The following is a 21,369-nucleotide window of genomic DNA, read 5'->3' as shown; positions in this document are numbered from 1 at the left end:
ACAGACAGACAGACAGACAGACGACAGAGAGAGACACAGAGACAGAGAGAGGGAGACAAAGAGAGAGAGTGACAGACAAAGAGAGAGAGACAGAGAGAGACAGACAGACAGACAGACAGACAGACAGACAGACAGACAGACAGACAGACAGACAGACAGACAGACAGACAGACAGACAGACAGACAGACAGACAGACAGACAGACAGACAGACAGACAGACAGAGAGAGAGAGAGAGAGACAGAGAGAGAGAGAGACAGGGACAGAGACAGAGACAGAGATCGTTCCATTGATCAGTGAAACAAGGAAACACTTCAGGTCCAGGAAGCTGGTTGACTGGTGGGCGGGGTCTGACTATGGGGCCCTGATGACTGATGGCTCCACTGACAAATTAGGGCACAGGAAAAAGCCCACACTGTAAACATTTGTCCAATCTGTGTGGTTAACTTCAGCCCTCTGTGTGAGACAGAACCTCATGGGTCGTATTCAGTATGGGAAAAACATTTTAGAAAACAGAATGAAATGGGAGGGAACTACCTAGACTTGTCCAATAATAACACAGATTTCCATTTTCCAAAAAAAGAGTTTGCTACGTTTTCCCTACTGATCTAATCTGTGTATTTTCTTCAGTACATCTGTCAGTGACAGGAGGGAAGCCTTACACAATGCCAATCAACACACGCCTCTGACACATCTAAAACAGTCACAGAGGAAGGAGACACATCGTGAGATGAAGCTGAAAACCCCAGTGTTTTTGTGTAGAAAGGAACCCGGAGGCAGGAAATTAGCTGCATTTATTCCTTAGAAGCTTAGATGGCCAACTGTCAAACTTCCTGTCTGGCGGATGCGTCTCTGATGGCCCCCTATGCCCTGCTTTTTGAACATAACCCTGAAAGGCACTATAAAGGTAATCGGGTACCATTTATTTTATTCTACCTTTATTTAACTAGGCAAGTCAGTTAAGAACAAATTCTTATTTACGGCCTACCAGGGAACAGTGGGTTAACTGCCTGTTCAGGGGCAGAACGACAGATTTGTACCTTGTCAGCTTGGGAGTTTGAACTTGCAACTTTCCAGTTACTAGTCCAACGCTCTAACCACTAGGCTACCCTGCCGCCCCTGACTCTATAGAGTTTATAGTGCAGGAGACACTCAGCCACACACCCCCTTTGGGCTCCCGAGTGGCGCAGTGGTATAAGGCACTGCATCTCAGTGCTAGAGGCGTCACTACAGACCCCGGTTCGATTCAGTGTTTGGGAGTCCCATAGGGCGGCGCACAATTGGCCCAGTGTCATCCGGGTTAGGGCTTGGCCAGGGCAAACAAATAAGAATTTGTTTGTAACTGACTTGCCAAGTTAAATAAAGATTAAATAAAATATGAAATTCAACACTCAAATGGCACTGTATACTCAATAGGGCTCTGGTCAAAAGCTGTGCATTACGTAGGGAATAATGAACCCCTCGTGTTCAGCAGTCACTTCGTCCCCGTTGCCGACCTCACGACCACAACGCACTCCTCTCACCTACATTTGAAGTCGGAAGTTTACATACACCTTAGCCAAATACATTTAAACTCAGTTTTTCACAATTCCTGACATTTAATCCTAGTAAAAATTCCCTGTCAGTTAGGATCACCACTTTATTTTAAGAATGTGAAATGTCAGAATAATGGTACAGAGAATGATTTATTTCAGCTTTTATTTCTTTCATCACATTCCCAGTGGGTCAGAAGTTTACATACACTCAGATTAGTATTTCGTAACATTGCCTTTCAATTGTTTAACTTGGGTCAAACATTTTGGGGAGCCTTCCACAAGCTTCCCACAATAAATTGGGTGAATTTTGTCCCATTCCTCCTGACAGAGCTGGTGTAACTGAGTCAGGTTTGTAGGCCTCCTTGCTCGCACACGCATTTTCAGTTCTGCCCACAAATTTTATGTAGGATTGAGGTCAGGGCTTTGTGATGGCCTCTCCAATACCTTGACTTTGTTGTCCTTAAACCATTTTGCCACCACTTTGGAAGTATGGTTGGAGTCATTGTCCATATGGAAGACCTATTTGTGACCAAGCTTTAACTTCCTGACTGATGTCTTGAGACATTGCTTCAATATATCCACATAATTGTCCTCCCTCATGATGCCTTCTATTTTGTGAAGTGCACCAGTCCCTCCTGAAGCAAGGAACCCCCACAACAAGGCACCACCACAACAAGGCACCCCGTGCTTCACGGTTGGGATGGTGTTATTCGTCTTGCAAGCCTACCCCTTTTTCCAGTCTGTTATATCTGGAGTATTTCTCCTGTCTTATCCAGTGTCCTGTGTGAATTTAAGTACGCTCTCTCTAATTCTCTCTTTCTTTCTCTCTCTCTCTCGGAAGACCTGAGCCCTAGGACCATGCCTCAGGACTATCTGGCATGATGACTCCTTGCTGTCCCTTTTCCACCTGGTCGTGCTGCTGCTCCAGTTTCAACTGTTCTGCCTGCGGCTATGGAACCCTGACCTGTTCACCGGACGTGCTACCTGTCCCAGACCTGCTGTTTTCAACTCTCTAGAGACAGCAGGAGCGGTAGAGATACTCTGAATGATCGGCTATGAAAAGCCAACTGACATTTACTCCGGAGGTGATGACCCTCTACAACCACTGTGATTATTATTATTTGACCATGCTGGTCATTTATGAACATTTGAACATCTTGGCCATGTTCTGTTATAATCTCCACCCGGCACAGCCAGAAGAGGACTGGCCCACCCCTCATAGCCTGGTTCCTCTCTAGGTTTCTTCCTAGGTTTTGGCCTTTCTAGGGAGTTTTTCCTAGCCAACGTGCTTCTACACCTGCATTGCTTGCTGTTTGGGGTTTTAGGCTGGGTTTCTGTACAGCACTTTGAGATATCAGCTGATGTACGAAGGGCTATATAAATACATTTTATGATTTGATTTTTCCTGCAAACATAACAATGGTCATTATGGCCAAACAGTTCTATTTTTGTTTCATCGAACCAGAGGATATTTCTCCAAAAAGTAGGATCTTTGTCCCCAGGTGCAGTTGCAAACCGTAGTCTGGCTTTTTTATGGCGGTTTTGGAGCAGTGGCTTCTTCCTTGCTGAGTGGCCTTTCAGGTTATGTCGATATAGGACTCATTTTAGTGTGGATATAGATACTTCTGTACCTGTTTCGTCCAGCATCTTCACAGGGTCATTTGCTGTTGTTCTGGGATTGATTTTCTCATTTCGCACCAAAGTTTGTTCATCTCTAGGAGACAGAACGCATCTCCTTCCTGAGCGGTATAACAGCTGCGTGGTCCCATGGTGTTTATACTTGCGTACTATTGTTTGTACAGATGAACGTGGTACCTTCAGGCTTTTGGAAATTGCTCCCAAGGATGAACCAGACTTGGTCTACATTATTTGTTTTCCCCCTGAGGTCTTGGCTGATTTCTTTTGATTTTCCCATGATGTCAAGCAAAGAGGCACTGAGTTTGAAGGTAGGCCTTTCTGGAATTTTCCAAGCTATTTAAAGGCACAGTCAACTTAGTGTATGTAAACTCCTGACCCACTGGAATTGTGATACAGTGAATAATAAGTGAAATAATCTGTCTGTAAACAATTGTTGGAAAAATGACTTGTGTCGTGCACAAAGTAGATGTCCTAACCGACTTGCCAAAACCATAGTTTGTTAACAAGAAATGTGTGGAGTGGTTGAAAAACGAGTTTTAATGAATCCAACCTAAGTGTATGTAAACTTCCGACTTCAACTGTAGCTACACCTCTGAACTCTCACTGTACCAATGCATGGCAGCCTTCACAGTAATGCATCAGGTTGAGAGCTTCAAGTTCCTCGGTGTCCACATCACCAACAAACAAGAATGGTCCAAACACACCAAGACCGTCATGAAGAGGGCATGACAAAGCCTATTCTCCCTCAGGAAACTAAAAAGATTTGGCATGGGTCCTCAGATCCTCAAAAGGTTCTACAGCTGCAACATCGAGAGCATCCTGACTGGTTGCATCACTGCCTGGTATGGTAACTGCTCGGCCTCCAACCGCACACCTGTTGTATTCAGCATTTCACTGTAAGGTCTACTACACCTGTTGTATTCAGCATTTCACTGTGAGATCTACTACACCTGTTGTATTCAGCATTTCACTGTAAGGTCTACTACACCTGTTGTATTCAGCATTTCACTGTGAGGTCTAATACACCTGTTGTATTCAGCATTTCACTGTAAGGTCTACCTACACCTGTTGTATTCAGCATTTCACTGTGAGGTCTACTACACCTGTTGTATTCAGCATTTCACTGTGAGGTCTAATACACCTGTTGTATTCAGCATTTCACTGTAAGGTCTACTACACCTGTTGTATTCAGCATTTCACTGTGAGGTCTACTAGACCTGTTGTATTCAGCATTTCACTGTAAGGTCTACCTACACCTGTTGTATTCAGCATTTCACTTTGAGGTCTACTACACCTGTTGTATTCAGCATTTCACTGTAAGGTCTAATACACCTGTTGTATTCAGCATTTCACTGTAAGGTCTACTACACCTGTTGTATTCAGCATTTCACTGTGAGGTCTAATACACCTGTTGTATTCAGCATTTCACTGTAAGGTCTACCTACACCTGTTGTATTCAGCATTTCACTGTGAGGTCTACTACACCTGTTGTATTCAGCATTTCACTGTAAGGTCTAATACACCTGTTGTATTCAGCATTTCATTGTGAGGTCTACTACACCTGTTGTATTCAGCATTTCACTGTAAGGTCTACTACACCTGTTGTATTCAGCATTTCACTGTAAGGTCTACTACACCTGGTGTATTCAGCATTTCACTGTGAGGTCTACTACACCTGTTGTATTCAGCATTTCACTGTAAGGTCTAATACACCTGTTGTATTCAGCATTTCACTGTGAGGTCTACTACACCTATTGTATTCAGCATTTCACTGTAAGGTCTACTACACCTGTTGTATTCAGCATTTCACTGTAAGGTCTACCTAAACCTGTTGTATTCAGCATTTCACTGTGAGGTCTACTACACCTGTTGTATTCAGCATTTCACTGTGAGGTCTACTACACCTGTTGTATTCAGCATTTCACTGTAAGGTCTACCTACACCTGTTGTATTCAGCATTTCACTGTAAGGTCTACTACACCTGTTGTATTCAGCATTTCACTGTAAGGTCTACCTAAACCTGTTGTATTCAGCATTTCACTGTGAGGTCTACTACACCTGTTGTATTCAGCATTTCACTGTAAGGTCTACTACACCTGTTGTATTCAGCATTTCACTGTAAGGTCTACTACACTTGTTGTATTCAGCATTTCACTGTGAGGTCTACTACACCTGTTGTATTCAACATTTCACTGTGAGGTCTACTACACCTGTTGTATTCATAAAACACACCTCTCCATGTTCTCACCACCAAGCAGACCTCTCCATGTTCTCACCATAAAGCAGACCTCTCCATGTTCTCACCACCAAGCAGACCTCTCCATGTCCTCACCACCAAGCAGACCTCTCCATGTTCTCACCACCAAGCAGATCTCTCCATGTTCTCACCACCAAGCAGACCTCTCCATGTTCTCACCACCAAGCAGACCTCTCCATGTTCTCACCACCAAGCAGACCTCTCCATGTTCTCACCACCAAGCAGACCTCTCCATGTTCTCATCATAAAGCAGACCTCTCCATGTTCTCACCATAAAGCAGACCTCTCCATGTTCTCACAATAAAGCAGACCTCTATGTTCTCACCACCAAGCAGAACTCTCCATGTTCTCACCGTAAAGCAGACCTCTATGTTCTCCACACCAAGCAGACCTCTCCATGTTCTCACCACCATAAAGCAGACCTCTCCATGTTCTCACCATAAAGCAGATCTCTCCGTGTTCTCATCAATAGAGAATTTAAGGATGAAGACTCGTGGCATGCGTCCCAAATGGGACATATAGGGCATTCTATTCCCTATGGGTCCCGGTCAAAAGTAGTGCGCTATATAGGGAATAGGGTTCCATTTGGGATGCCGACATTGGTTGGAGGCAGGGGGAAATGTCTGGAGGGTAGCCCTAGAGGCATGGCTGAAGACCCGGGACAGTCAACGCACGGCAGGATCGCATTTCCTGGACACTTCCTGGAACGTAACCCAAGTCCCGGCCCGAACACCGCCAGCAAAGGTTTTTGAGAATGAACCTCTGTCATAATTAATGGACGGAGCAAAATATGAGACCTGGTGTCTTTCTCTATCACCATCACAAGCAGGGCAGTTATTAGTAGCTAAGTACTCTATGGAATAGTGTGACTGCAGTGAAACATGGCACCTATGATATGTTACAGGAGAATATGGAGTTGAGGATACAGAGTTTAGAACACCAGAGTTTAGAACACCAGAGTTTAGAACACCAGAGTTTAAAACACAAGAGTTCAGAACACCAAAGTTTAAAACAACAGAGTTTAGAACACCAGAGTTTAGAACACCAGAGTTTAGAACACCAGAGTTTAGAACAACAGAGTTTAGAACAACAGAGTTTAGAACACCAGAGTTTAGAACACCAGAGTTTAGAACACCAGAGTTTAAAGAGTTTAGAACACCAGAGTTTAAAGAGTTTAGAACACCAGAGTTTAAAGAGTTTAGAACACCAGAGTTTAGAACACCAGAGTTTAGAACACCAGAGTTTAGAACACCAGAGTTTAGAACACCAGAGTTTAGAACACCAGAGTTTAGAACACCAGAGTTTAAAGAGTTTAGAACACCAGAGTTTAGAACACCAGAGTTTAGAACACCAGAGTTTAGAACACCAGAGTTTAGAACACCAGAGTTTAGAACACCAGAGTTTAGAACACCAGAGTTTAAAGAGTTTAGAACACCAGAGTTTAGAACACCAGAGTTTAGAACACCAGAGTTTAGAACACCAGAGTTTAGAACACCAGAGTTTAAAACAACAGAGTTTAGAACACCAGAGTTTAGAACACCAGAGTTTAAAACAACAGAGTTTAAAACACCAGAGTTTAAAACAACAGAGTTTAGAACACCAGAGTTTAGAACACCAGAGTTTAGAACACCAGAGTTTAGAACACCAGAGTTTAGAACACCAGAGTTTAGAACAACAGAGTTTAAAACAACAGAGTTTAAAACACCAGAGTTTAGAACACCAGAGTTTAGAACACCAGAGTTTAGAACAACAGAGTTTAAAACAACAGAGTTTAGAACACCAGAGTTTAGAACACCAGAGTTTAGAACACCAGAGTTTAGAACACCAGAGTTTAAAACGCCAGAGTTTAGAACACCAGAGTTTAGAACACCAGAGTTTAAAACACCAGAGTTTAGAACACCAGAGTTTAAAACAACAGAGTTTAGAACACCAGAGTTTAGAACACCAGAGTTTAAAACACCAGAGTTTAGAACACCAGAGTTTAGAACACCAGAGTTTAAAACACCAGAGTTTAGAACACCAGAGTTTAGAACACCAGAGTTTAGAACACCAGAGTTTAAAGAGTTTAGAACACCAGAGTTTAGAACACCAGAGTTTAGAACACCAGAGTTTAAAACAACAGAGTTTAAAACAACAGAGTTTAAAACAACAGAGTTTAAAACAACAGAGTTTAGAACACCAGAGTTTAGAACACCAGAGTTTAGAACACCAGAGTTTAGAACACCAGAGTTTAGAACACCAGAGTTTAGAACACCAGAGTTTAAAGAGTTTAGAACACCAGAGTTTAGAACACCAGAGTTTAGAACACCAGAGTTTAGAACACCAGAGTTTAGAACACCAGAGTTTAAAACAACAGAGTTTAGAACACCAGAGTTTAGAACACCAGAGTTTAAAACAACAGAGTTTAAAACACCAGAGTTTAGAACACCAGAGTTTAAAACAACAGAGTTTAGAACACCAGAGTTTAGAACACCAGAGTTTAGAACACCAGAGTTTAGAACAACAGAGTTTAGAACAACAGAGTTTAAAACAACAGAGTTTAAAACACCAGAGTTTAGAACACCAGAGTTTAGAACACCAGAGTTTAGAACACCAGAGTTTAGAACACCAGAGTTTAGAACACCAGAGTTTAAAACGCCAGAGTTTAGAACACCAGAGTTTAGAACACCAGAGTTTAAAACACCAGAGTTTAGAACACCAGAGTTTAGAACACCAGAGTTTAGAACACCAGAGTTTAGAACACCAGAGTTTAAAGAGTTTAGAACACCAGAGTTTAGAACACCAGAGTTTAGAACACCAGAGTTTAGAACACCAGAGTTTAGAACACCAGAGTTTAAAACAACAGAGTTTAGAACACCAGAGTTTAGAACACCAGAGTTTAAAACAACAGAGTTTAAAACACCAGAGTTTAGAACACCAGAGTTTAAAACAACAGAGTTTAGAACACCAGAGTTTAGAACACCAGAGTTTAGAACACCAGAGTTTAGAACAACAGAGTTTAGAACAACAGAGTTTAAAACAACAGAGTTTAAAACACCAGAGTTTAGAACACCAGAGTTTAGAACACCAGAGTTTAGAACACCAGAGTTTAGAACACCAGAGTTTAGAACACCAGAGTTTAAAACGCCAGAGTTTAGAACACCAGAGTTTAGAACACCAGAGTTTAAAACACCAGAGTTTAGAACACCAGAGTTTAAAACAACAGAGTTTAGAACACCAGAGTTTAGAACACCAGAGTTTAAAACACCAGAGTTTAGAACACCAGAGTTTAGAACACCAGAGTTTAAAACACCAGAGTTTAGAACACCAGAGTTTAGAACACCAGAGTTTAGAACACCAGAGTTTAAAGAGTTTAGAACACCAGAGTTTAGAACACCAGAGTTTAGAACACCAGAGTTTAAAACAACAGAGTTTAAAACAACAGAGTTTAAAACAACAGAGTTTAAAACAACAGAGTTTAGAACACCAGAGTTTAAAACACCAGAGTTTAGAACACCAGAGTTTAGAACACCAGAGTTTAGAACACCAGAGTTTAGAACAACAGAGTTTAAAACAACAGAGTTTAGAACACCAGAGTTTAGAACACCAGAGTTTAGAACACCAGAGTTTAGAACACCAGAGTTTAGAACACCAGAGTTTAGAACACCAGAGTTTAGAACACCAGAGTTTAGAACAACAGAGTTTAGAACAACAGAGTTTAAAACACAAGAGTTTAAAACACCAGAGTTTAGAACAACAGAGTTTAAAACAACAGAGTTTAGAACACCAGAGTTTAGAACACCAGAGTTTAAAACAACAGAGTTTAAAACACCAGAGTTTAGAACACCAGAGTTTAGAACAACAGAGTTTAAAACAACAGAGTTTAGAACACCAGAGTTTAGAACACCAGAGTTTAGAACACCAGAGTTTAGAACACCAGAGTTTAGAACACCAGAGTTTAGAACACCAGAGTTTAGAACAACAGAGTTTAAAACACCAGAGTTTAGAACACCAGAGTTTAGAACACCAGAGTTTAGAACACCAGAGTTTAGAACACCAGAGTTTAGAACACCAGAGTTTAAAACACCAGAGTTTAAAACACCAGAGTTTAGAACACCAGAGTTTAAAACAACAGAGTTTAGAACACCAGAGTTTAGAACACCAGAGTTTAGAACACCGGAGTTTAGAACACCAGAGTTTAGAACACCAGAGTTTAGAACACCAGAGTTTAAAGAGTTTAGAACACCAGAGTTTAGAACACCAGAGTTTAGAACACCAGAGTTTAAAACAACAGAGTTTAAAACAACAGAGTTTAAAACACCAGAGTTTAGAACACCAGAGTTTAGAACAACAGAGTTTAAAACAACAGAGTTTAGAACACCAGAGTTTAGAACAACAGAGTTTAGAACACCAGAGTTTAGAACACCAGAGTTTAGAACACCAGAGTTTAAAACAACAGAGTTTAGAACACCAGAGTTTAAAACAACAGAGTTTAGAACAACAGAGTTTAGAACACCAGAGTTTAGAACACCAGAGTTTAGAACACCAGAGTTTAAAACAACAGAGTTTAAAACAACAGAGTTTAGAACACCAGAGTTTAGAACACCAGAGTTTAGAACACCAGAGTTTAGAACACCAGAGTTTAGAACAACAGAGTTTAGAACAACAGAGTTTAAAACAACAGAGTTTAAAACACCAGAGTTTAGAACACCAGAGTTTAGAACACCAGAGTTTAGAACACCAGAGTTTAGAACACCAGAGTTTAGAACACCAGAGTTTAAAACGCCAGAGTTTAGAACACCAGAGTTTAGAACACCAGAGTTTAAAACACCAGAGTTTAGAACACCAGAGTTTAAAACAACAGAGTTTAGAACACCAGAGTTTAGAACACCAGAGTTTAAAACACCAGAGTTTAGAACACCAGAGTTTAGAACACCAGAGTTTAAAACACCAGAGTTTAGAACACCAGAGTTTAGAACACCAGAGTTTAGAACACCAGAGTTTAAAGAGTTTAGAACACCAGAGTTTAGAACACCAGAGTTTAGAACACCAGAGTTTAAAACAACAGAGTTTAAAACAACAGAGTTTAAAACAACAGAGTTTAAAACAACAGAGTTTAGAACACCAGAGTTTAAAACACCAGAGTTTAGAACACCAGAGTTTAGAACACCAGAGTTTAGAACACCAGAGTTTAGAACAACAGAGTTTAAAACAACAGAGTTTAGAACACCAGAGTTTAGAACACCAGAGTTTAGAACACCAGAGTTTAGAACACCAGAGTTTAGAACACCAGAGTTTAGAACACCAGAGTTTAGAACACCAGAGTTTAGAACAACAGAGTTTAGAACAACAGAGTTTAAAACACAAGAGTTTAAAACACCAGAGTTTAGAACAACAGAGTTTAAAACAACAGAGTTTAGAACACCAGAGTTTAGAACACCAGAGTTTAAAACAACAGAGTTTAAAACACCAGAGTTTAGAACACCAGAGTTTAGAACACCAGAGTTTAAAACAACAGAGTTTAGAACACCAGAGTTTAGAACACCAGAGTTTAGAACACCAGAGTTTAGAACACCAGAGTTTAGAACACCAGAGTTTAGAACACCAGAGTTTAGAACAACAGAGTTTAAAACACCAGAGTTTAGAACACCAGAGTTTAGAACACCAGAGTTTAGAACACCAGAGTTTAGAACACCAGAGTTTAGAACACCAGAGTTTAGAACACCAGAGTTTAAAACACCAGAGTTTAAAACACCAGAGTTTAGAACACCAGAGTTTAAAACAACAGAGTTTAGAACACCAGAGTTTAGAACACCAGAGTTTAGAACACCGGAGTTTAGAACACCAGAGTTTAGAACACCAGAGTTTAGAACACCAGAGTTTAAAGAGTTTAGAACACCAGAGTTTAGAACACCAGAGTTTAGAACACCAGAGTTTAAAACAACAGAGTTTAAAACAACAGAGTTTAAAACACCAGAGTTTAGAACACCAGAGTTTAGAACAACAGAGTTTAAAACAACAGAGTTTAGAACACCAGAGTTTAGAACAACAGAGTTTAGAACACCAGAGTTTAGAACACCAGAGTTTAGAACACCAGAGTTTAAAACAACAGAGTTTAGAACACCAGAGTTTAAAACAACAGAGTTTAGAACAACAGAGTTTAGAACACCAGAGTTTAGAACACCAGAGTTTAGAACACCAGAGTTTAAAACAACAGAGTTTAAAACAACAGAGTTTAGAACACCAGAGTTTAGAACACCAGAGTTTAAAACAACAGAGTTTAAAGAGTTTAGAACACCAGAGTTTAGAACACCAGAGTTTAGAACACCAGAGTTTAAAACAACAGAGTTTAAAGAGTTTAGAACACCAGAGTTTAGAACACCAGAGTTTAAAACAACAGAGTTTAGAACACCAGAGTTTAGAACACCAGAGTTTAGAACACCAGAGTTTAAAACAACAGAGTTTAAAACAACAGAGTTTAGAACACCAGAGTTTAGAACACCAGAGTTTAGAACACCAGAGTTTAAAACACCAGAGTTTAGAACACCAGAGTTTAGAACACCAGAGTTTAGAACACCAGAGTTTAAAACAACAGAGTTTAAAACAACAGAGTTTAAAACAACAGAGTTTAGAACACCAGAGTTTAGAACACCAGAGTTTAAAACAACAGAGTTTAAAGAGTTTAGAACACCAGAGTTTAGAACACCAGAGTTTAAAACAACAGAGTTTAGAACACCAGAGTTTAGAACACCAGAGTTTAGAACACCAGAGTTTAAAACAACAGAGTTTAAAACAACAGAGTTTAAAACAACAGAGTTTAGAACACCAGAGTTTAAAACAACAGAGTTTAAAACACCAGAGTTTAGAACACCAGAGTTTAAAACAGAGTTTAAAACACCAGAGTTTAGAACACCAGAGTTTAGAACAACAGAGTTTAAAACAACAGAGTTTAGAACACCAGAGTTTAGAACACCAGAGTTTAGAACACCAGAGTTTAGAACACCAGAGTTTAGAACACCAGAGTTTAGAACACCAGAGTTTAGAACAACAGAGTTTAAAACACCAGAGTTTAGAACACCAGAGTTTAGAACACCAGAGTTTAGAACACCAGAGTTTAGAACACCAGAGTTTAGAACACCAGAGTTTAAAACACCAGAGTTTAAAACACCAGAGTTTAGAACACCAGAGTTTAAAACAACAGAGTTTAGAACACCAGAGTTTAGAACACCAGAGTTTAGAACACCAGAGTTTAGAACACCAGAGTTTAGAACACCAGAGTTTAGAACACCAGAGTTTAAAGAGTTTAGAACACCAGAGTTTAGAACACCAGAGTTTAGAACACCAGAGTTTAAAACAACAGAGTTTAAAACAACAGAGTTTAAAACACCAGAGTTTAGAACACCAGAGTTTAGAACAACAGAGTTTAAAACAACAGAGTTTAGAACACCAGAGTTTAGAACAACAGAGTTTAGAACACCAGAGTTTAGAACACCAGAGTTTAGAACACCAGAGTTTAGAACACCAGAGTTTAAAACAACAGAGTTTAGAACACCAGAGTTTAAAACAACAGAGTTTAGAACAACAGAGTTTAGAACACCAGAGTTTAGAACACCAGAGTTTAGAACACCAGAGTTTAAAACAACAGAGTTTAAAACAACAGAGTTTAGAACACCAGAGTTTAGAACACCAGAGTTTAAAACAACAGAGTTTAAAGAGTTTAGAACACCAGAGTTTAGAACACCAGAGTTTAGAACACCAGAGTTTAAAACAACAGAGTTTAAAGAGTTTAGAACACCAGAGTTTAGAACACCAGAGTTTAAAACAACAGAGTTTAGAACACCAGAGTTTAGAACACCAGAGTTTAGAACATCAGAGTTTAAAACAAGAGTTTAAAACACCAGAGTTTAGAACACCAGAGTTTAGAACACCAGAGTTTAGAACACCAGAGTTTAAAACACCAGAGTTTAGAACACCAGAGTTTAGAACACCAGAGTTTAAAACACCAGAGTTTAGAACACCAGAGTGTAAAACACCAGAGTTTAAAACACCAGAGTTTAGAACACCAGAGTTTAGAACACCAGAGTTTAAAACACCAGAGTTTAAAACACCAGAGTTTAGAACACCAGAGTTTAAAACACCAGAGTTTAAAGAGTTTAGAACACCAGAGTTTAAAACACCAGAGTTTAGAACACCAGAGTTTAAAACAACAGAGTTTAGAACACCAGAGTTTAGAACACCAGAGTTTAAAACACCAGAGTTTAGAACACCAGAGTTTAAAACACCAGAGTTTAAAGAGTTTAGAACACCAGAGTTCAGAACACCAGAGTTTAGAACACCAGAGTTTAGAACACCAGAGTTTAGAACCTGGAGGAAGGGAGGGCCATATGCACATCCTAAATTTGAGACTACCGGTGCTGGGCTAAAAACAACTACAGATTAGGGTGAAATGTGGTATATGTAACGTACAGTATGTTTAGATACAGGGAGACGTCACAGCTATATTCTGTGTGAGGACCGCTCATTCCTTTATCCCAGTTTAGAACATGGTCAATATGTAAGGAGTCAGTGACTCCGTGGTGCTGTGTTGGAGACTTCTGGATTCCACTTGGTTTGGGATTCATTTTCCCCAACTTCTCTCTGAATACAGTTTAGCAAGATGACAGGAGGATTTGCTCCAATCCTCGGAAATCAGGTCTAGGTCTACACACCGAGGGAAAAACATTCATTTACCATGATTTATACTCGCTGGTCCTCAACACTATGACTCGACTCTTCCCTCGAAAGAGTTGACTTGGACTTGAGGACATCTCTGCTCATCTCATAAGTAAGGAAGTAGACTTGAGGACATCTCTGCTCATCTCATAAGTAAGGAAGTAGCTTTGGCTTGAGGACTACTCTGCTCATCTCATAAGTAAGGAAGTAGCCTTGAGGACATCTCTGCTCATCTCATAAGTAAGGAAGTAGCTTTGGCTTGAGGACTACTCTGCTCATCTCATAAGTAAGGAAGTAGCTTTGTCGACATAACTGCTTTCTGTAGTGTGAGGCAGCTTAATGTACAAATACACTCCCTGGACAGGACTGAAGTCTCATCGTAAGGCCTTACCCCGCAAATCTATCTCCTTAATGCTGAGTGCCAAGTAGACACACATTGGGTCTTTGGTATGACTCAGCCAGGGATCGAACTCCCATCCTCCCAATCTTAGGGCTGACACTAACCACAAGGCCACTGAGTTGATGGAATAGGCCACAGCCATTTCACAGTACTTGGCAAAAAAAAATGTTGATTCACTATCTATAGTGTTGTATTATTTTAATCAGACAAGCAGTGACATGAGAAGCAGTGAAATGAGAAGCAGTGACATGAGAAGCAGTGAAATGAGAAGCAGTGACATGAGAAGCAGTGAAATGAGAAGCAGTGAAATGAGAAGCAGTGAAATGAGAAGCAGTGAAATGTGAAGCAGTGAAATGTGAAGCAGTGAAATGAGAAGCAGTGAAATGAGAAGCAGTGAAATGAGACCCAGTGAAATGTGAAGCAGTGAAATGAGAAGCAGTGACATGAGAAGCAGTGAAATGCCTTTTTATACCACAGTCCACCTGGCATAGAAACACTACCAAACTTCACCATGGGGAGGCAGACATCATTTTTGTGAGATTGTCATTTCAATTATTACATATTATTACAGATATAGTACAGATATGTAGAACGGTGTCAAAGAATACTGAAGTACTCACTGTGAGAATCTTAGTTAGACTGAAGTACTCACTGTGAGAATCTTAGTTAGACTGAAGTACTCACTGTGAGAACCTTAGTTAGACTGAAGTACTCACTGTGAGAATCTTAGTTAGACTGAAGTACTCACTGTGAGAATCTTAGTTAGACTGAAGTACTCACTGAGAATCTTAGTTAGACTGAAGTACCCACTGTGAGAATCTTAGTTAGACTGAAGTACTCACTGTGAGAATCTTAGTTAGACTGAAGTACTCACTGTGAGAATCTTAGTTTCAGATCAGCAGCACTGTACTGTCCTTGGAACGGATGACTGAGAAAGGAGGGAATAACACAGGTTATTTATCCAAGTCAAACATCTAGATATTTTACATTTAGAAGACACTAAAGATGACCAATCCAACACCAAGCTACCACCCTCAGAGCCTCTACCACCCTCAGAGCCTCTACCACCCTCAGAGCCTCTACCACCCTCAGAATGTGTTTCTTACCCTGGGGTGATCTCGGCCATGGCTGGGTGCTTGTTGATGAACCACACTCTGTAGTTGTGTGTGATCCTCCAGGCTGAGATGAAGGGAGCGCCCCAGTCCGCTAGCAACTTCTCATTATCTGGACACACAGAGAGACAGAGAGACAGAGACCGAGAGACAAAGAGACAGAGTTAGACAGAAAGAGACAGAGAGACCGAAAGAGAGAGACAGAGAGAAAGAGACAGAGAGAGACAGAGAGAGACAGAGACCGAGACAGAAAGACAGAAAGAGAGAGAGACAGACAGAGAGAGAGAGACAGACATACAGACAGAGAGACAGAGACAGACAGAGAGAGACAGAGAAAGAGACAGAGAGAGACAAAGAGACAGAGTAGGAGAGAGATACAGAGAGAGATACAGAGGGAGACAGAGACAGACAGAAAGAGACAGACATACAAACAGAGAAACAGACAGAGAGAGACAGAGACAGACAGAAAGAGACAGACATACAGACAGAGAGACAGACAGAGACAGACAGAGAGAGACAGAGAAAGAGAGAGACAGACAGAGAGAGACAGACAGAGAGAGACAGACAGAGACAGAGTAGGAGAGAGATACAGAGAGAGAGACAGAGAGAGAGAGAGAAAGAGAGACAGAACACAAACATTTAGCCTTTTGTTGTGAAATCCTCTGAAAACAAATTATTTTCTCTGTGCTAATCAGACATTAATCTATAGACTTGATTGAGGGAAAGATTAGTAATCAAGTTGCTGGTGATGGTTGAAAATGGATGTTGGATGGTTGATGGTTGGATGGTTGAATAAAAGATGCCTACTGATGGACCTGCAAAAATCATCACCTTCTAGTAAGGTAGAGTGTATCATCAATACCTTCTAGTAAGGTAGTTTATAATCAATAACTTCTAGTAAGGTAGTTTATAATCAATACCTTCTAGTAAGGTAGAGTGTATAATCAATACCTTCTAGTAAGGTAGTTTATAATCAATACCTTCTAGTAAGGTAGAGTGTATCATCAATACCTTCTAGTAAGGTAGTTTATAATCAATACATTCTAGTAAGGTAGGTTATAATCAATACCTTCTAGTAAGGTAGAGTGTATCATCAATACCTTCTAGTAAGGTAGTTTATAATCAATACCTTCTAGTAAGGTAGTTTATAATCAATACCTTCTAGTAAGGTAGTTTATAATCAATACCTTCTAGTAAGGTAGTGTATAATCAATACCTTCTAGTACGGTAGTTTATAATCAATACCTTCTAGTAAGGTAGTTTATAATCAATACCTTCTAGTAAGGTAGTGTATAATCAATACCTTCTAGTAAGGTAGTTTATAATCAATACCTTCTAGTAAGGTAGTGTATAATCAATACCTTCTAGTAAGGTAGAGTGTATCATCAATACCTTCTAGTAAGGTAGTTTATAATCAATACCTTCTAGTAAGGTAGTTTATAATCAATACCTTCTAGTAAGGTAGTTTATAATCAATACCTTCTAGTAAGGTAGTTTATAATCAATACCTTCTAGTTAGGTAGTTTATAATCAATACCTTCTAGTAAGGTAGTTTATAATCAATACCTTCTAGTTAGGTAGTTTATAATCAATACCTTCTAGTAAGGTAGAGAGTATAATCAATACCTTCTAGTTAGGTAGTTTATAATCAATACATTCTAGTAAGGTAGTTTATAATCAATACCTTCTAGTAAGGTAGAGAGTATAATCAATACCTTCTAGTTAGGTAGTTTATAATCAATACCTTCTAGTAAGGTAGAGAGTATAATCAATACCTTCTAGTTAGGTAGTTTATAATCAATAACTTCTAGTAAGGTAGAGAGTATAATCAATACCTTCTAGTAAGGTAGTTTATAATCAATACATTCTAGTAAGGTAGTTTATAATCAATACCTTCTAGTAAGGTAGTTTATAATCAATACCTTCTAGTAAGGTAGTTTATAATCAATACCTTCTAGTAAGGTAGTTTATAATCAATACCTTCTAGTAAGGTAGAGTGTATCATCAATACCTTCTAGTAAGGTAGAGTGTATCATCAATACCTTCTAGTAAGGTAGTTTATAATCAATACCTTCTAGTAAGGTAGAGTGTATCATCAATACCTTCTAGTAAGGTAGAGTGTATCATCAATACCTTCTAGTACGGTAGAGTGTATCATCAATACCGTCTAGTAAGGTAGTTTATAATCAATACCTTCTAGTAAGGTAGAGTGTATCATCAATACCTTCTAGTAAGGTAGAGTGTATCATCAATACCTTCTAGTAAGGTAGAGTGTATAATCAATACCTTCTAGTAAGGTAGTTTATAATCAATACCTTCTAGTACGGTAGTTTATAATCAATACCTTCTAGTAAGGTAGTTTATAATCAATACCTTCTAGTAAGGTAGTGTATAATCAATACCTTCTAGTAAGGTAGTTTATAATCAATACCTTCTAGTAAGGTAGAGTGTATCATCAATACCTTCTAGTAAGGTAGTTTATAATCAATACCTTCTAGTAAGGTAGTTTATAATCAATACCTTCTAGTAAGGTAGAGTGTATCATCAATACCTTCTAGTAAGGTAGTTTATAATCAATACCTTCTAGTTAGGTAGAGTGTATAATCAATACCTTCTAGTAAGGTAGAGTGTATAATCAATACCTTCTAGTAAGGTAGTTTATAATCAATACCTTCTAGTAAGGTAGAGTGTATCATCAATACCTTCTAGTAAGGTAGTTTATAATCAATACTTTCTAGTAAGGTAGAGTGTATAATCAATACCTTCTAGTAAGGTAGTTTATAATCAATACCTTCTAGTAAGGTAGTTTATAATCAATACCTTCTAGTTAGATAGTTTATAATCAATACCTTCTAGTAAGGTAGTTTATAATCAATACCTTCTAGTAAGGTAGTTTATAATCAATACCTTCTAGTAAGGTAGTTTATAATCAATACCTTCTAGTTAGGTAGTTTATAATCAATACCTTCTAGTAAGGTAGAGTATAATCAATACCTTCTAGTTAGGTCGTTTATAATCAATACCTTCTAGTAAGGTAGAGAGTATAATCAATACCTTCTAGTTAGGTAGTTTATAATCAATACATTCTAGTAAGGTAGTTTATAATCAATACCTTCTAGTAAGGTAGAGAGTATAATCAATACCTTCTAGTTAGGTAGTTTATAATCAATACCTTCTAGTAAGGTAGTTTATAATCAATACCTTCTAGTAAGGTAGAGAGTATAATCAATACCTTCTAGTTAGGTAGTTTATAATCAATACCTTCTAGTTAGGTAGTTTATAATCAATAACTTCTAGTAAGGTAGAGAGTATAATCAATACCTTCTAGTAAGGTAGTTTATAATCAATACATTCTAGTAAGGTAGTTTATAATCAATACCTTCTAGTAAGGTAGTTTATAATCAATACCTTCTAGTAAGGTAGTTTATAATCAATACCTTCTAGTAAGGTAGTTTATAATCAATACCTTCTAGTAAGGTAGTGTATAATCAATACCTTCTAGTAAGGTAGAGTGTATCATCAATACCTTCTAGTAAGGTAGAGTGTATCATCAATACCTTCTAGTAAGGTAGTTTATAATCAATACCTTCTAGTAAGGTAGAGTGTATCATCAATACCTTCTAGTAAGGTAGAGTGTATCATCAATACCTTCTAGTACGGTAGTTTATAATCAATACCTTCTAGTAAGGTAGTTTATAATCAATACCTTCTAGTACGGTAGTTTATAATCAATACCTTCTAGTAAGGTAGAGTGTATCATCAATACCTTCTAGTAAGGTAGTTTATAATCAATACCTTCTAGTAAGGTAGTGTATAATCAATACCTTCTAGTAAGGTAGAGGATAGGAGGGAGTGTATGTAGAGTCCAAACTGGGCCCTGATCCACTCGTCCCCTCCCTCCCAGCCGGTCCCATCCAGAAACACGTCCTCACGGTTCTCTGTCACGTGTTTGACCAGGTAGTCAGCAAAACGCAGGTCAGCCGTGGTCAGGCCTAGCAGCTTCCTCAACTCAGGGTCCCCGATCTGGAGCTTAGCTTCCTCCACCTATTGGGATGGACGGAGACACACGCACACACACACACACACACACACACACACACAATAACTCATGATACAGGTCAAATCAGATTTCACATGGGAGAGTTAAACCCATCCAGGATATGATAACATCTGTAACCCTGGTCTAAAGTAGTGCACTGTGTAGGGAATAGGGTGGTTATAGTCCCCGGTCTAAAGTAGTGCACTGTGTAGGGAATAGGGTGGTTATAGTCCCCGGTCTAAAGTAGTGCACTCTGTAGGGAATAGGGTGCCATTTGTGACACACCCTTAGAATAATGCGCATTTCAGGCCAACAGGACCCAGGAGAACGAAGAGATGGAGAGAGATGGAATTGAAGAATCCATAGACTCTAACCACTTCTGGGAAAATTGGTAAAATGATCAAATATACAGACAACAAATTCCAATTGGCTATACTAAAACTCTATAACATCCTCTCAGCTCTGGCATCTTCCCCAACATTTGGAACCAAGGGCTGATCACCCCAATCCACAAAAGTAGAGACAAATTTGACCCCAATAACTACCGTGGAATATGCGTCAACAGCAACCCTGGGAAAAACCTCTGCATTATCATTAACAGCAGACTCGTACATTTCCCCAGTGAAAACAATGTACTGAGCAAATGTCAAATTGCCTTTTTACCAAATTACAGTACGACAGACCAAGTATTCACCCTGCACACCCTAATTGACAAACAAACCAAACTCATGCTTTTGTTTATTTCCAAAAAGACTTTGACTCAATTTGGCATGAGGGTCTGCTATATAAATTGATGGAAAGTGGTGTTGGGGGGGAAAACATGCAACATTGTAAAATCCATCCACACAAACAACAAGTGTGAGGTTAAAATTGGCAACAACAAAAAACAGATGTATTTTCCTCCGAGGACTGTGGGGTGAGACAGGGATGCAGCTTAAGCCCCACCCTCTTCAACATGTATATCAATGAATTGGCGCGGGCACTAGAACAGTCTGCAGCTTAAGCCCCACCCTCTTCAACATATATATCAACGAATTGGAGAGGGCACTGGAACAGTCTGCAGCTTAAGCCCCACCCTCTTCAACATGTATATCAATGAATTGGCGCGGGCACTAGAACAGTCTGCAGCACCCGGCCTCACCCTACTAGAATCTGAAGTCAAATCTCTATTGATGATCTGGTGCTTCTGTCCCCAACCAAGGAGGGCCTACAGCAGCACCTAGATCTGTCCCCAACCAAGGAGGGCCTACAGCAGCACCTAGATCTGTCCCCAACCAAGGAGGGCCTACAGCAGCACCTAGATCTTATGCACAGATTCTGTCAGACCTGGGCCCTGACAGTAAATCTCAGTAAGACCCAAAATAATGGTGTTCCAAAAAAGGTCCAGTCACCAGGACCACAAATACAGAATACCTGACCACTGTGACTGACCCTAAACAGAGAGTACACAGTGGCAGAATACCTGACCACTGTGACTGACCTAAACTTAAGGAAAGCTTTGACTATGTACAGACTCAGTGAGCATAGCCTTGCTTTATAACCTCCTGCCCAATGTATGACCATATTAGAGACACATATTTCCCTCAGATTACACAGATCCACAAAGCATTTGAAAACAAATTCAATTTTCATCAACTCCCTTATCTACTGGGTGAAATTCCACAGTGTAAACATATGTTTCCCATGCCAATAGATTGA

General features: G+C 39.5%; 1 protein-coding gene across 2 annotated transcripts in view; it reads right to left on the bottom strand.

Annotated features, from left to right (window-relative positions):
- The window catches only part of LOC110536599 (late secretory pathway protein AVL9 homolog), a 56,557-nt gene that overhangs the window by 5,777 nt on the left and 29,411 nt on the right, over positions 1-21,369 (bottom strand). For both annotated transcript variants that reach the window (XM_036934707.1, XM_036934706.1), the window contains 3 exons: positions 19,457-19,676; positions 15,627-15,744; positions 15,395-15,448 (listed from right to left, as the gene is read on the bottom strand). In XM_036934707.1, coding sequence (XP_036790602.1) covers positions 15,395-15,448; positions 15,627-15,744; positions 19,457-19,676 — 392 coding nt within the window. The remainder of the gene's footprint in view (positions 1-15,394; positions 15,449-15,626; positions 15,745-19,456; positions 19,677-21,369) is intronic.

Source organism: Oncorhynchus mykiss, chromosome 11 (assembly GCF_013265735.2).
Source record: "Oncorhynchus mykiss isolate Arlee chromosome 11, USDA_OmykA_1.1, whole genome shotgun sequence".
In the NCBI taxonomy this organism is placed as follows: Eukaryota; Metazoa; Chordata; class Actinopteri; order Salmoniformes; family Salmonidae; genus Oncorhynchus; species Oncorhynchus mykiss.
Note: the sequence above shows the minus strand (reverse complement) of the source record. Positions and strands in the feature narration are given on the sequence as shown.